Source organism: Mercenaria mercenaria, chromosome 4 (genome assembly GCF_021730395.1).
Source record: "Mercenaria mercenaria strain notata chromosome 4, MADL_Memer_1, whole genome shotgun sequence".
Classification (NCBI taxonomy): domain Eukaryota; kingdom Metazoa; phylum Mollusca; class Bivalvia; order Venerida; family Veneridae; genus Mercenaria; species Mercenaria mercenaria.
Genome location: NC_069364.1, coordinates 94405560 through 94423845, shown reverse-complemented (window position 1 = coordinate 94423845; position 18286 = coordinate 94405560). Strand labels below are relative to the sequence as shown.

Below are 18286 nucleotides of genomic sequence, written 5' to 3'. Positions count from 1 at the left end.
AGTGATTTCATGGAAACAAATATTCTGGCCAATTTTCATTTAGATTGTACCAAAAATGTGGTCTCTTGAGTTTAAACAAGTATTTTCTTAGATATGACCTAGTGACCTAGTTTTTGCCCCCAGATGATCCACATTCGAACAAGACCTAGATTTATTCAAGGCAATCATTCTGACCAAATTTCACTAAGATCAATTGAAAAATACAGTCTCTATCGCATACACAAGGTTTTTCTTTGATTTGACCTAGTGACCTATTTTTTGACCCCAGATGACCCATATTCAAATTCGACCTAGATTTCATCGAGGCAATCATTCTGACATAATTTTATGAAGATCAATTGAAAAATACAGCTTCTATCCCATACACAAGGTTTTTTTCTTTGATATGACCTAGTGACCTAGTTTTTGACCCCAGATGACCTATATTCGAACTTAACCTAGATTTTATTAAGGCAATCATTCCGACCAAATTTCATGGCGATCAATTGAAAAATACAGTTTCTATCGCATACACAAGGTTTTTCTTTGATTTGACCTAGTGACATAGCTTTTGACCCCAGATGACCCATATTCGAACTCGACCTAGATTTTCTCAAGGCAATCATTCTGACCAAATTTCATGAAGATCAATTTAAAAATACAGCCTCTATCGCATATACAATGTTTTTCTTTGATTTGACCTAGTGACCTATTTTTTGACCCCAGACGACCCATATTTAAACTAAACCTAGATTTAATCAAGGCAATCATTCTGACCAAATTTCATGAAAATCAATTGAAAAATACAGCCTCTATCGCACATACAAGGTTTTTCTTTGATTTGACCTAGTGACCTAGTTTTTAAACCCAGCTGACCCATTTTCGAAATTGGCCTAGATTTCATCAAGGCAATCATTCCGACCAAATTTCATGAAGATCAATTGAAAAATACAGCCTCTATCACATACACGAAGTTTTTTATTGATTTGACCTAGTGATGTAGTTTTTGACCACAGATGACCCATTTTCGAACTTGGCCTAGATTTCATCAAGATAATCATTCTGACCAAATTTCATGAAGATCAGTTGAAAAATACAGCCTGTATCGCATACACAAGGTGTTTCTTTGATTTGAGCTAGTGACCTAGTTTTTGACCCCAGATGACCCATTTTCGAACTCGACCTAGATTTTATCAAGGCAATAATTCTGATCTGAATTTTGGTCAGAATGATTGCCTTGGTAAAATCTACGTCATGTCTGAATACGAGTCATCTAGGGTCAAAAACTAGGTCACTAGGTCAAATCAAAGAAAAACCTTGTGTATGCAATAGAGACTGCATTTTACACCGGATCTTCATGAAATTTTGTCAGAATGTTTGTCTGGATAAAATCTAGGTCAAATTTGAATATGGGTCATCTGGGGTCAAAAACTAGGTCACCCAGTCAAATTAAAGAAAAACCTTGTGTATGCTATGGGGGCTGCATTTTACACTGGATATTCATAAAATTATGTCAGAATGATTGCCTTGATGAAATCTAGGTCAAGTTAGAATATGGGTCATCTGGGGTCAAAAACTAGGTCTCTAGGTCAAATCAAAGAAAAACCTTGTGTATGCAATAGAGACTGTATTTTTCAATTGATCTTCATGAAATTTGTTTATTTTATTTATTTTGTTGGGTTTAACGTCGCACCGACACAATTTTAGGTCATATGGCGACTTTCCAGCTTTAATGGTGGAGGAAGACCCCAGGTGCCCCTCCGTGCATACTTTCATCACGAGCGGGCACCTGGGTAGAACCACCGACCTTCCGTAAGCCAGCTGGATGGCTTCCTCACGTGAAGAATTCTACGCCTCAAATGAGGTTTCGAACCCACATCGATGAGGGGCAAATGGTTTGAAGTCAACGACTCTAACCACTCGGCCACGGAGGCCCCTCATGAAATTTGGTTAGAATGATAGCCTTGATGAAATTAAGGTCAAGTTTACACTTAAGAGACCACATTTTTGGTCCAATCTTAATGGAAATTGGTCAAAATATTTGTTTCTATGAAATCATTAGTCAAACATGTTTACACTGTTATGGTGTGTTTCTCAGGTGAGCGACCTAGGGCCATCTTGTTTTATTGGAGTTGTAGCCCTTGTGTGAACTTTATTATTCTGTCAAGCATTTTCAGGGGGCATGTATCTCACAATGTTGACATTATTCCTTTTTCTTGAGTTTAGCCCATGGCAAAAATGGCTCTTGTGTTATAATGATGTGGGTAATAGATTCTAATGAGGAATAATTACTTCATGTTCCAGAGTATACTTTGTACAGCAGAGCTAAAAATGTCGACTCGGGATGATGCACGCCAGAAGATCTTCCTATACTAATAATTATGGAATCCATGGTTAGTGCCATGTGAAATGTCGTCCGTCGCCCCTCTAAGGCGATGCATGACATTGTAATACGACATCGCGACAATGTGATACGACCAGCGACAATACAATATGACATGCAACAATGCGATGCGCAACAATGCGATATAACATTTGTCAAAATGTCGCGATGTTGCTTCGCAATGTCGTTCATCGAGTTGGCAATTGTGGCACACCTCGTATCGCATTGTCGCGCGTCATGTCCTGCATTTTAGCAACGCGTGAAAATGTGCAACAATGCGATATGACGGACGACAATGCGATGCGACAGAATTGCCAACTCGACGCATGACATTGCAACATTTTGACCAATGTTATATCGCATTGTTGCGTGTTGTATCGCATTGTCGCGTGTCGTATTGCATTGTTGCAATGTCGTGCGTCGCCTTTGAGGGGAGACGGACAACATTTCACATGGCACTAACAGGATTCCGTAAATAATAGTTCACACAGTGGAGGTGAGCTAAAAACTGGCCATATATATTGTGTGAACCCTGAACAAGCACGGGCTAAAATTGTCTGATAAATTCTGTCAAATCACTCCCCAAAGGTAAATCCACACAAAATGTGCAAGTTTGCTTCTTTTTCCATGTACACCTGAATTTTTAAGGTAATATCTTGTGAATAGTTTACAATATTCTGAATCTTGACATCTCAGATGCTGAATAATATTGATTCCAACGACCCAATTTGTTTTCCTATTAAACAAAGAAGGCTGAAAACTGTGTTATCATTCAACAATTCATTTTTCTGACGTCACAATTATTACGTCATAGTGTTAGATGGCATAGCGGCGCGTTGGAAAAGAAATAAACAGATATCGGGCACATATTTGATGGATATCGTCAAGGACGTACATAATAATCCTTGATAACCTGTTGGAATTGAAATAATATATCTCAAACTGTGAATAAAATCAATTTTTGCCGTTTAGATGCATATTATTATATCACTTGGGCTATGCCCTCGTGATATAATTCCTTCGCATCTAAACTCCAAACAATGATTTTATTCAATGACATATCACTGTTTGGGATATATTATTTCTTAAAGACCTGCTCTAGTCCTACCTTTTAACCTTTAATTGTCACTGAAAAAGCATGAAAATCATGATTATGAACAGTGAAGCCGGTCTATTTTATATTAAAATTCTATATAATATACCTGTGGTTAACGATTTCAAATTTCATCAAATTGCCTGTGAATCTTCTTCTACAGGAAGTTAAAGGTCAGGAGTACATATAATGTACATTCCAAGTTATTCGACAGGAGCCCGGCATGATTTTGTTTTCACAAAACTTGTACATCGAGTGAATACATAGAGGATATTTGTTTGTTTTGAGTGAATATGGAATATATCTCGGGGTGAGAAAATTTCAAGTATTTTCAGGAGCGTGTAGCGCGAGTGAAAATGTGAAAATTTTCTCACTTCGAGGCGAGATACATTCCATATTCACTCAAAACAAATTTTCTTTTTATTTTATGCTTAACTACGTTGAGATGTGCATTTTACAACAAATTTTAATCTCAGTGCAGGAAACAGACGCGCGTAAACGGCATGACGTCAGACGTGTTGTGACGTTAGAAAGACGCAAACAACAAAGTCCCATTTTATTTTATTTTTTGCTGCATAACGTTATGAAATTCTCATTAAGTAAAATAACTTGAATTGAGAAATATACTGTGAAGAACAAAGGGCGACTACAATTTCTATCTTGTTTTAAGCAAATAATTTAAAATTTATACACAATGTACAAGTAGATTGGCATTTACAGGGAGTGATATGCAGTGAGTGATACGGATTATATCTCACTGATAAAACACAGTATTTCATCAGTTAGCATAAAATAAAATAACACTCTTTACTTATGTATGTATTTTTAATAGCTTTTGCACAAATTTCTTAATACAATTATCTGACACATATTCTATTCTACAAAAATATATTAAAAATGTAGAAGTACAAATGATAGACAAATATATACTTAAGTCTTAAAATGAATAACAACAGTATATCAATAAAATATCACATTCCAAAGAGAAATAATACATAACCTACTAGTATATAGATATTTTCAACATTGGTGCTCTTGTGGGTGAAATTTTACTACAATCTGGGAAAACTGTATGTATCTTTGTATGTAATTAGTGTTCAATAAAACAATGAAAAACAAAACAAAGAAACTAAACAAACAAGTGAATGAAGTATGCCATGCAATACAAAGTTCCCTACTGGTAGACACCTAATTTTTTCTACTGCAGTATAACATAATGAACTGATATCTGTCAATTATGTATAAACAATATTGTACTATATATACAATATGTTATAACAAAACCTTGGATTAAAATTTGCATGTATAAAAACCTACAGTTAGTTTTCACATGGATTTTTTGGCCAATTATAAAAAAGTTATCATTCAAGTTATTTATAGTATTATAGTAAAAACAAAGGGAAATTAATCCTGAAAAAATTTTTTTATTATAAGTCCAAACAAAACTCTTTACCAGGTAGAAATAAGTCAAAATACACCTAAAAATTCGATGTAACATGTATGTTGTACCACAGAAAAGTAGTCTCGATCTTTCCCTAGGGCCAGTAATAAAAAAGTAACGTTATAATCTATTTACCGAAAAAACAAAGGGACGTAATTCTCAAATCAAGGGTGCCTCATGGTGGTGAACATTTGTGCCAAGTTACAGCAAAATCCCTCCAAGCATGAAGAAGAACTGCTTCGGACAAAGTTATTCTTAAATTTAACCTTTGGCCTCCAAGTATGACCTTGACCTTAGACCTAGGGACCGGACAGGAAAAAAGCCCAGTTGACCTTTAACCCCCAATTGTGACCTTGACCTTTGAGCCAGGGGTCAAGCTTTTGAGCATGATACATCGTCTTATCATGGGGAACATTTGTGCCAAGTGATATTAAAATCCCTTAATGAATGACAGAGTTATGGACCGGACATGAAACAGACCCTGTTAATGCCATGTTAACATTTGACTGCTAAGTGTGACCTTGACCTTTGAGCTAGGGGTCTGAAAGTTGTGCATGACACATCGTCTTATTATGAGGTACATTTGTGCCAAATAATATTAAAATCCCTTCATGGATGGGAGAGTTATGGACCGGACAGGATAAAAAGCCCTGCTGACCTTTGACCTCCAACTGTGACCTTGACCTTTGAGATAGGGGTCCGGGTTTTGCGCACGACACATTGTCTCATCATGGGGAACATTTGTGCCAAGTAATATTAAAATCCCTTCATGGATGACAGAGTTATGGACCGGACATGAAATTGGACAGACGGATGGAATGACGGAAAAGCGCATTCCTATAGTCCCCGAAACTGGTTTTCAACCAGTAGGGGACTAATAAATTTCACTGTTATAAAAGTTTTAGACCAGTTAACAAACTACACCGATTCAGTATTGGTTTTGTTAAACAAGAGTTTTTCAACTGTATTTCATTTATACACAGCATTTCTACATGGCGTTCAGAGTTAATCATATCAGTATTACCCTGGTCTCCACAAGTAAGGTACAACTTCCACATATGAATCAAAGATGGTGGACAGATGGCTAAAGAATATTGTCATCAGTCAATCATCAAGCATATATGACTTGCTCAAAATTCAAACCTACGACCTCCTGATTAGAAGTGTTGTGTACCGCCTACTTCGGTAACATGGGGGGCAACGCTGATTTTAATAGAGATGAATTCACGAAAACTTCTTTAGAATTCAACAAACTCAGCACTGTTCATTCCTTCCAGAAACATTTTATCACATTCTCAGTGAGGGTTACATTTTGCTAGTTATCTTAATTGGTTGTAACATCAACAAGAAACCAATCTAAATTTGTTAAGGTTAAGAACTAAATAGACAGCACTTACATGTAGCCACTAACTAAAAAACAAAATTGAGCAATTTATACATCAACATAGAATACTTAATCATTAACAATGATAATAAATAAACAAGCATATAATGAATGAAAACAGTCTATAAAATTGATCCCAACAATTACAGAAAAAAATGTATAAATATCGCGAAATTATTAATACTTGTGGGGGACTAAATGATGGATTTCGTGGTGGAGTCAATCAACAGAATGAAATCCTGAAGAAGTAATATTTCCATCCATTATACAAATTGATATCCCAACGGTATAGCTATTTTGGTCCGAACAACAAAATTTTGTGCCAACGAAGTAAAATGATTCCACAGTATATTTAACAAATAATCAAGGCCTTAAAATGGTCTGTCGTCTAACATACCATGGTTCAGAGTTCAGATGCGTAGGAACTGATCCACGAGGGCGTTAGCCTGAGTGGTTAAATACTGAAGCATCAAACGATGAGCCGTGGTAAATTAGATGATAAATCACAAGAAGGCCTTGATTGTTTTCTTTCCGACATGCTCAATGACATATTTTAATAAATATTATGCTGGACTTCATTTGCCCAAGGAGTAATGTATCAGACATCATGCGGCAATTTGACGTCATAATGTTCTCTTACCAGTCCATGCGTCAACCGTTGTTTATCACGGACTATACAGAGCTTGATTTCCTTTTTTGTTTAACTGGAAATCAAATCGAGCCATGTTAGAATGCAAAATCATTATCATTCACAGGAGACTTATTTTCAAAAATTGGGTACGTGGTTTCATTAACAAACAAAATTAAATCTTAATGAACAAATTCAATAAACTATTCTCCCACAAATCAGTCGAAACAAAGAAAATTTATGCTTATGAAATTTAATCATTCAGCATAATTTTAATATTTCAATTGTGGATAATTTATATACAATACAGAAATTAATTTAGTTCACATAGTTTAACACTAATAATCATCACTTTTCAAATGGGCAAAAGTGAATAGACTGAAAAAATGTTCCATATAACTGACTGTTGTACTGCACTAGAAAGTGAAGTTTGGTGAATTTATTAACAAATGCATGCTGGTTATAAATGAACATCTTTTACAACAAAAAATACAATGCCCAGGTTACAACAAACTTCCCCATTAAGAAATACATTAACAACATTCATTCTAAACTAAATGAAACATTCAACACACATTTACATCCCTGAATCATCTATAAATATACAGACGGTAGACTGAATATAAATACTGACGCTATGCCTTTATAAATCTTGCTGCCTACATGTTACATGCTTTGCAAAAAAACAAACAATAAAAGTATAAATTTGGTTCTGGTTAAGTTAATAATTAAAATCAGTTAATGATTTATCCATTATTCTAAAATGAAAATTCCCATTCACGTTCACAAAAACACAGCAATATTGATGTCAATGTCTTAAAATTATTCTGCCGACATATAACCTCTTTTTCATGTTTAAATATATTAAAACATGGTTGTGCTGTTCATCATTTCTAAACTCAATCACAACACAATGTATTATCAACACAACACACAGATGTCACATTTCAAGTTTCAATGATGATTCAATGTATATCCTGAACACAATCATAGCACTGAGAATTAATAACAAATTGATTGTATATACCTATACCCCGATTGTACACTGCTAAATTTGGCAAACTGGTTCCTGTTTTTTTGTTTTTAATTAAGGAAGAAAATCGAACTGCAGTTGATAAGAGGTCTTCCATACTATTTTACATTGCCTAATTATGACCATTTTTGGACTTTGGTAAAAAAAGTTTTACAATTACAATTATCTGTTAGTTTATCTTAATGTCCAGGTAAGTACTAATGTACCAGTATGTACTAGTACTTATGTATCATGGAAGAATAACACTTCTGCCAGAAAACTGATTGTTTTGACACAATGTTTAGAACAAATTTAAATGTCACAGTGCATCAACAGATGATGCTTTCAAAATACATTATAATACCAGAATTTTTGTTCAAATGGATAATCTTTTGTCACATAATATCATGGTAACTATACAAAGTCAGCAGTTATGTGAAAAATGCACATTAAATAATTGGCACTTCATAAGAGACCAGGAAGTTAAGCATATATTGCATACCCTGTTCCTGAAAACCACAGCAATGTAGTTCTTTTGTTCTCAATATCTCCCTCTAAGCATTAAATGCATGTATTGCACATTGCAGCACTGTTTGAACTACTACTGACACTTTAAATCATATATGTGGTCTCATCAGTCACGTGACCTATGTTTCCATACTTGCTAGAATTCTGGACACCTCTGACCTCTGGGCCGAGGTCATGTGCTGGGTGATATGAACAATGGAATCCATGGCAACCTCAGGGTTGTTTTCTATCAATCTGCAAAAATTTAAAACAACTCGTCTGAACATTATAAACAATACTGAGAGCAAGATACAAACTCACCAGCCTTTCAGTCTAACCAAAGTTTAGATGCTTATAAAGAATCCTTTTTATCAATAAAATCAAAAGTTATTCACATAAGGTATAGATTTACCTGTAGCAGGCAACCAGATTAATAATATTCTGACAACTTTAGTAGACCCTTACTATTATGTATGCACACACAGAATTATTGCAAAGTTTCTAATCTAATCTAATCTAATCTAATCTAATCTAATCTAAATCTAAATCTAAATCTCTAATCTATCTATCTATCTAACATGGATCGTATCATAAATTTGGTAGTAAAATGTTGCACATACCCTCTAACTTGATTAAGAACATGTTCTCTCTTTAAGCACCGTACATTTTCACTGATAAGACTTTTACTGTTAGTTTCATCAAGTTGTTCTGACAGCCATTCTACCACAACCTTATCATCCTCCCATTGGTAGGACTGAAAACAACATAATATCACCATCACTAACAACAACAGCATGTGATTTTACAACCTGTTCTTCCAATTTTATGTCAAAGAGTTTATAAAACTACTGGAAATTTTAACTTTTATTCTGACCATGAAAAAACAAACTTATATCATTCATTATTAAGATAAAAGTAACATGCATTAAATCTTACATTTACAGTTCCTTTCTCCTCAGCAAACCATCTACTCATCATTGAGCCCAGCTGTCCATCCGTTTTCTTCTCTGTAAACTGACGTACTTTCTTCTTCAAGTTTTCTTCTAACAATCGACGTCTTATCCTCCAGTAGAAAAATTCTCTACTTCTCTTCCAATCTAGCACACCCTGGTAACAATGAAAGAAAAAAGTTATTTTATCTGCCTGAAAATTAAATCTGTAACAGGAATGGCAGTGTATTTCACTGGTTTTAACGTTGAATTTTACACGGTGTTTCAGTCATTTAGGACAGTTAGGCAATAAACCTGGTACCGTATATCAGTTATTTTTTGCGTACAGCAAATTTGGGGTTTATAGCATTAATTTTAATTTAGCGAATCTAATTTTAGCGAATTTGTTATACCCGACTCTTATTTTCACATTACTTCTGCTGGCAAAGGGACATTACTCTATTCATCTGAGATTAATGATGCTATGTACCAGTATGTACCGTAGCCTGGATATACTCCGTTTTCTTATTATTTGCACAGTTACTTAACATTTTCTACAAATAAAAGGCATATATCATTGCTTTATTCAATTATAAAACACATATTTTATGCGTATTTATTTACAAAATTACACATTTCAGAATCTGCAGCCATTCATCAGAAACAATATTCTCAGCATGTTACAGTACCATTATTCGCTAGCTTTCAGGGAAATGCCGGACCTCTCAAAACCATTCAGTAACCCCTGTCATTCTTACAATAAAGCCAGTTTATTGTCATTTTTATAATTTACAGTTTTCAATTTTCCTATTGGTTAATTGTAGACAGGTAAGTACCTGGTATTTCACACTTATTGCCTTGTCTCACCTTATTGTTAAACTACTTATTGTTAAACTGCCTATGTTTGTACACCTGTGTATAAGCTCTGAATTAACCTTTTATTGGACACTGGACATTATTGAAAACATTAAACGCTTAGTATCCCCCAAAATACAATTATGGTATTATTGTATTATCTGATATTGGTATAGATATTGATCTAATACCTGGATAACACAACGTGTACTATTTACGCCACCGCCGGGAAGCAAATCGAAAGGAGGAAATCCAGTTATAGAAACTTGTGAATTTCTTGTATTAAGTTTTCGCTGATCTATTTTTTGCAAAATTTAGGGGCATGCAAATATAGTGAAAATTATATATGCATGAAAAAAATGGTATTATGGGATTTTATACTGGTACTAACTTGCCAACACTGAATCACTTTAGACACACTCTTATTAAAGTGCCATGTCTAACATACATTTTCTTAATTTCACACAAGAAAATATTTTCTCCAATGACGTTTAAATACATAATTATGCCAAAACTTACTGAGATCACTTCTACAGCCTCCATACGACCCGGAGTATCATGGAGATCAGCAAAATGAACTGCCACCTGGTGGTACATTGGCATCAAAAGATCTTCACGCTTTCTCAGTTCCTCTGCATATTTCTTATTTGCCTCTTCAGAGTTTTGAGGGTTAGCCATCTTCTCCACAAGTTGACGGCATTTTTGATCTATTCTCCACATGGTTTTCTGAAGATCTCTCTTGCGATACTTAATCTCGACAGTACCCTCTGGTTCTAACACACCTCCCCTGCAAAAATATAGAAAAACTAGAAAATGCTTTTGTAAAAAAGCGCATGTCTCCCCAAATGCAAAGTCCTATAGGCAAGAAGTCAATAGGGGTCAGGAGCGAAAGTCAAAGAGACACTGATGGTTGGCTGCAATAGGGATCATCTACTTGGCATGTCCAGTCATCCCGCTAAATTTCAAAACTCTTGGCCTAGTGGTTCTCAAGTCACTGTTCAGGCTCCTGTGACTTTGACCTTTGATCAAGTGACCTCAAAATAAATAGGGGTCATCTACTCTGCATGTCCAATCATCCTATTAAGTTTCAACATTGTAGGTCAAGTGGTTCTCAAGTTATTTCCAAAAAATGATTTTACATGAACAGGCCAATGTGACCTTGACCTTTAATTGACTGACTCCAAAATCAATAGGGGTCATCTACTCTGCATGTTCAATCATCCTATGAAGTTTCAACATTCTGGGTCAAGTGGTTCTCAAGTTATTGATCGGAACTGGTTATCAATGTTCAGGCCCCTGTGACCTTGACCTTTGATGGAGTGACCCCAAAAACAATAGGGGTCATTTACTCTGTATGAACAATCATCCTATGAAGTTTCAACATTCTGGGTCGAGAGGTTCTCAAGTTATTGATTGGAAATGGTTTTCCATGTTCAGGCCCCTGTGGCCTTGACCTTTAACAGAGTGATCCCAAAATCGTTAGGGGTCATCTACTCTGCATGACCAATCATCCTATGAAGTTTCATCATTCTGGGTCAAGTGGTTCTCAAGTTACTGACCGGAAATGGTTTTCAATGTTCAGGCCCCTGTGACCTTGACCTTTCACAGAGTGACCCCAAAATCGTTAGGGGTCATCTACTCTGCATGACCAATCATCCTATTAAGTTTCAACATTATGGGTCAAGTGGTTCTCAAGTTACTGACCGGAAATGGTTTTCAATGTTCAGGCCCCTGTGACCTTGACCTTTAATGGAGTGACCCCAAAATCGATAGGGGTCATCTACTTTGCATGTACAATCATCCTATGAAGTTTCAACATTCTGGGTCAAGTGGTTCTCCAGTTATTGATCGGAAATGGTTTCCATGTTCAGGCCCCTGTGACCTTGACCTTTGATGGAGTGACCCCAAAATCAATAGGGGTCATCTTCTTTTCATGACCAATCATCCTATGAAGTTTCAACATTCTGGGTCAAGTGGTTCTCTAGTTATTGATCGGAAATGGTTTTCAATGTTCAGGCCCCTGTGACCTTGACCTTTGACGGAGTGACCCCAAAAACAATAGGGGTCGTCTACTCCAGCAGCCCTACAATCCTATAAAGTTTGAAGGTTCTAGGTCAAATGGTTCTCCAGTTATTGCTCGGAAATGAAGTGTGACGTACGTACGGACGGACGGACAGGGCAAAAACAATATGTCTCCTGGGGGAGACATAAATATTAGCTTTTCTTGGGAGTTTAAACTGACAAATCAAAGGCCTGAAGGGCCTGAGTCGGCTAATGATTGATGTACTGACAGTATAGTCTACCAGTTTCAGTTTGTTTTTAGTTATTTTCTTAAAATTTCATAACACAGCTCGATATTTACCCAAAATATTATATCCGGATACGATTACACTTTTCTTCAGTTTCAACAATATATTTTACAAACTGTGATGATACGGAGACATTTAGCAGCAATTGGCAGTATCTGACATTGAAGTTTACGGTTAAATTACCTCTTATTTAAATCTTTTCATAAAAAAGTTGTTTCGTTTCGTAAAAGCAGCCAAACATAGACGATCTACTTTCGATTTCAAAAACTACAAGAAAATACAATTTAATGTTTCGCCGATTTGTTTATTTCTCGAAAAATAAGAATTAAAATCATTTTTAATATCAGTAGTAACTAAACAAACCAGTATAAGAGCTTCTTCTTCCGATAATTTATCCGTTTACTGACTGCAAAATTCAACCCACGCGAAGTTTATAGAAATCATACGATGCGTGTATACGTTCAATGTGGGAGAATTAAGGCTGATCGGCTATGTTACCTAACGCATCCAGACGATTCAGATTTTGTTTTTAAAAAAGCATTGTGTGCGTTTCTGTAATTTTATATACGTTTATATACGCTTAGAAATTATTAGACATGCGTATTTGCATTATTTCTATACGTAATTTACGCTAATACGCATCTTATCTGGAGCCCTGTGGAACTATTTTTTGTCTTTCGCTGGATGTTACGCAAGCTTTGTAAGCCTGCGCAATTCTTAAAATGCACATTTATGCTTAATGAGTTACATTCGAGTATTGCACAATTACAAGTTATAAATATGACAGATTACATCGTATATTGGTCATAGCAAAGGGAATTGACACAACTTAACTTCATTCATGCAGTGAACTGTTTGAAATTTGAGAAATCTAATGGAACTACATCCCTTCACGTGTTATTCGGTCCATTTAGAGAATCGCTGACAGCCTTTAGCCGACTCAAAAACGACTAAAAAGAGTAGGATGCTACTGAAGAATTAAACAGAACGGGTGTTGTTTTTATTTTTTTTCGATCAGGAGTAGGCTGGTGTTTAAAGTTCCAACATCTTAGCACACATTTGCATAGAGGTAAAAAAATCCCCAATTTCCCCCATCTAGTAAGATTTTTATGATTGGTTAACACTTGATAGACCCATTAAATATATACCAGCTCAAATCTAAAAACCATTGTTAACCTGTAGAAGGCAAGTATGTGTGAAGGAGAGGGGGAGGCAGTCTTTCAAAATCAGCTAACTAAATCCGGGATCTGTTGTCAAGTTTTTGTTCTTCACCTCAAACAGTCCTATGAACTGAATTTCAACCTTTTTGTCTTAGAAGCATTAATTTTGATTTAATATGTTTATGTTATCTGTTTTTTTACCTGCTAAGGTGATCAGCAAACATTTCCATGTGTCTAGGATAAATGACAGGATCAACAATTACCCAAGATCCACCCCTAAGTTTTGGATCTTACCTGCTAAGGTGATCAGCAAACATTTCCATGTGTCTAGGATAAATGACAGGATCAACAATTACCCAAGATCCACCCCAAAGTTTTGGATCTTACCTGCTAAGGTGATCAGCAAACATTTCCATGTGTCTATGATTGATGGTGGGATCAACAACTACCCAGGCTCCACCCCTAAGTTCTGGATCTTACCTGCTAAGCTGATCAGCAAACATTTCCATGTGTCTATGATTGATGGTGGGATCAACAACTACCCAAGCTCCACCTCCAAGTTCTGGATCTTACCTGCTAAGCTGATCAGCAAACATTTCCATGTGTCTATGATTGATGGTGGGATCAACAACTACCCAGGCTCCACCCCTAAGTTCTTGATCTTACCTGCTAAGCTGATCAGCAAACATTTCCATGTGTCTTTGATTGATGGTGGGATCAACAACTACCCAGGCTCCACCCCTAAGTTCTGCGTATGGTGGGATATAGATCATGACTGGTTGTTCATATTCACACAGGGCATCTACGATGTATGCTCCAAACTTCAAAACCTGGTCATACATGTCTGCAAACATATTTAATTAGGTCAACATAAAAGAAAGTGCAAATGTATTGTTTTATATCAGATATAGAAATCAGGTGAGCTACAATACCAAAAAAAAAAAAAAAAAAAATTACACCAAAAATGGTTATATTTTATCAAACTTAATATCAATCTATCATTTTCTATTATATATATATTAAATTTATTAGTATAGCTGAAAGTTCCATTAGAATTTTTGTAATGAAATGATAAAGCTGGTAGATAAATTGTTGTATTTTTACAGCATTTTACCATCAAACATTAATACAATTTGTTAAATGTATAATTTCAAATCTCATTTACAGTACAGCTTGCATTAAGGGACCAGCAAAGGGAAGGGCATAAAGTAGTCTTTTAACAGATCTCGTCTCTTAGCACAACATACCTTCAATGCAAAAAAGAACAAAAACGTGGTCTCTTAATGCAAGTGGCCTCATCTCTTAACAGACATCACCTCTCAAACAAATTTAACTGTATATAAAAGAGATAAAAATTCGTCAGACTGAACAGAATTATGTTCATAGTTTCATAGCCCTACTTACCAATCAGTACACATACATGGTACATGTAACCATAGCAAATAATGACTGTCACTAAATGATGATGATGATAAAGTGCTGATTATTTGTAACACAACAACATACACATGCATGGATGGACTCACATACAGTATTGCTGAAAACTGCCTCGTCTCCCAAATATAACAAGAGGACCATGATGGTCCTGAATCGCTCACCTCTTCCCACATGACCCAGTTTTGAGTATGACGTCGTTTTTTCTATTATTTGACATAGTGACCTAGTTTTTGAGCTCATGTGACCCAGTTTCGAACTTGACCTAGATATTATCAAGATAAAAATTCTGACCAATTTTCATGAAGATCCATTGAAAAATATGGTCTCTAGAGAGGTCACAAGGTTTTTCTATTATTTGACCTATTGACCTAGTTTTCAAAGGTACGTGACCCTATTTTGAATTTTACCTAGATATCATCAAGGTGAACATTCTCACTAATTTTCATGAAGATCTCATGAAAAATATGGCCTCTAGAGATGTTCACAAGGTTTTTCTATTTTTATACCTACTGGCCTAGTTTTTGACCGCACGTGACCCAGTTTTCGAAACTAACCTAGATATCATCAAGGTGAACATTCAGATCAATTTTCATGAAGATCCATTGAAAAATATGACCTCAAGAGAGGTCAAAAGATTTTTCTAATTTTAGGCCTACTGACCTAGTTTTTGACCGCAGTTGACCAAGTTTCAAACTTGACCTAGATATCATCAAGATGAACATTCAGACCAACTTTCATACAGATCCCATGAAAAATATGGCCTCTAAAGAGGTCACAACGTTTTTTCATTATTTGACCTAATGACCTACTTTTTGAAGGCACATGACCAACTTTCCAACTTGACCTAGATATCATCAAGATGAACATTCTGACCAATTTTTATGGAGATCTATTCACAAGTATGGCCTCTAGAGAGGTCATAAGGTTTTTCTATTTTTAGACCTACTGACCTAGTTTTTGACCGCACATGACCCTGTTTCCAACATGACCTAGATATCATCAAGATGAACATTCACACGAACTTTCATACAGATCCCATGAAAAATATGGCCTTTAGAGAGGTCACAAGATTTTTCTATTATTTGAGCTACACGAACTTGACCTAGATATCAAAGATGATCATTCAGACCAACTTTCTACAGATCCCATGAAAAATATGGCCTCTAGAGAGGTCACAAGGTTTTTCTATTATTTGACCTACTGACCTAGTTTTTGATGGCATGTGACCCACTTTCGAAACTGACCTAGATATCATCAAGGTGAACATTCTGACCAATTTTCATGAAGATCTCATGAAATATATGGCCTCTAGAGAGGTCACAAGGTTTTTCTATTTTTAGACCTACTGACCTAGTTTTTGACTGCACATGACCCAGTTTTGATCTTGACCTAGATATCATCAAGATGAACATTCAAACCCACTTTCATACAGATCCCATGAAAAATATGGCCTCTAGAGAGGTCTCAAGGTTTTTCTATTATTTGACCTACTGACCTAGTTTTTTAAGGCACGTTTGAACTTGACCTAGATATCATCAAGGTGAACGTTCTGACCAATTTTCATGAAGATTTTGTGAAATATATGGCCTCTAGAGAGGTCACAAGGTTTTTCTATTTTTAGACCTACTCACCTAGTTTTTGATGGCACGTGACCCAGTTTCGAACTTGACCTAGAATTTACCAAGATGAACATTCTGACCCATTTTCATAAAGATCCCATGAAAACTGTGACCTCTAGAGATGTCACAAGGAAAAGTTTACGCATGGACACATGCACAGACGACGGACGCTGCGCGATCACAAAAACTCACCTTGTCACTTTGTGACAGGTGAGCTAAAAAGTGGATAACTGCATTAACATAAATGTAATGTCTTTATACCTTTCATTCCTCCAGAGAATCCTCTCCAGTTGGCAAATATCATAAGTGGCAACTCTTCTTTGTTGAAGTCCATAATAGCCTGAGCTGTTTTGAAGGCGGAGTCTGGAAACCATACCTGCCCTGCTTGTTGTATTACCTGATAATGATAAAATATAATCTTTATGCAACATAGTCAGCTTTCACTGAAATAGTAACCATACTTATAACAAATTTGGTCTGAATACAGACATAATTAAAATTCAAATCTACATTTTTACTTAGAAATAACCTTATTTCCATTGGTAGGTACCTGAAAAGGGTGACAAGGTAACCAAAAACAGTCAGGCAGGCAAATAGTGACATTTTTAGGGTATTTAATAAGCTAGGTAAATGAGTTTTTTTGTCTAGTCAGGAAATATCTCACTGAAAGATGCTTCCCTACCCATAGACCTAGATTTTTACAAATGTTATTTAAGTAATGTACAGACCTTGGCTTCAGAATCAAAGTTAGCAGGATCTGCTGGTATTGATAACTCTACTGTTCTTGTCTCCACTGACACTACACCCACTGGTACACCTCCAAGTCTGAAATATTCAAAGTCTTACAAAGTTATATTCTACTTTTGCTTTGCACAACATTAATTCTTCATCTTTGATAACTTTAAATCCTTCTTTAACATTTTATCAATCTGTGGATGAACTCTTCAGGCTAGCACAGCAGTTGGTAGGACTATGAATTATGGGATTGTTGGTTCGGTCCCTAAGTGAAGTGAATGTTCTTGATCAGTTTGACAGAATAAAATATCTGGTGGCATTCACCATCCACCTCTGCTTTATGTGTGAAAGATCTGATATTTGTAGTGAACAAGCTAGTACTGGTACAAAATCTAGGAACACTGCTGAGAAGAACTGATCACTGCTCTGTTAAAAAATCAGCATTCAACAAAAATCAAAACAAGCAAACTGGTGATATCTGTATTTGCAGTTACAATAACAAATTTGATCGGACAATTTTTCACCTACAATTTTAAAATTGAGCCTGTCCAATAGAGAAAAAAAAGTGTATGAACTTCTGTCACACTAACCTTGCCCTTCCAACTACAACAGTCTGTGCCCATGGTTGTAAAATCTCACTGAAGGATTCCTTATCAAAGAAACCTGACTGCCACTCCCCCTTGTTATCAGGGTGTGGTCGACCTGCGAGCATGCAGCGGGGATCATATGGTGCCTTGGTAGGTACGAAGTCTATATCTCTGTCTACTGGGTCATGGACAGATAAAACTGGCAGGGGGCCACCTCGTACCTGTCAA

General features: G+C 35.9%; 1 protein-coding gene across 1 annotated transcript in view; it reads right to left on the bottom strand.

The window, feature by feature from the left end:
- Positions 1-4261: 4261 nt before the first annotated feature.
- The window catches only part of LOC123552468 (acetyl-CoA carboxylase-like), a 114995-nt gene continuing 100970 nt past the window's right edge, over positions 4262-18286 (bottom strand). The window contains exons 43-50 of the mRNA XM_053541989.1: positions 18062-18279; positions 17465-17561; positions 16998-17133; positions 14347-14524; positions 10731-10998; positions 9364-9534; positions 9048-9181; positions 4262-8682 (exon numbers count right to left, since the gene is read on the bottom strand). Of these exons, the coding sequence (XP_053397964.1) occupies positions 8568-8682; positions 9048-9181; positions 9364-9534; positions 10731-10998; positions 14347-14524; positions 16998-17133; positions 17465-17561; positions 18062-18279 (1317 nt within the window). The 3' untranslated portion in view covers positions 4262-8567. The remainder of the gene's footprint in view (positions 8683-9047; positions 9182-9363; positions 9535-10730; positions 10999-14346; positions 14525-16997; positions 17134-17464; positions 17562-18061; positions 18280-18286) is intronic.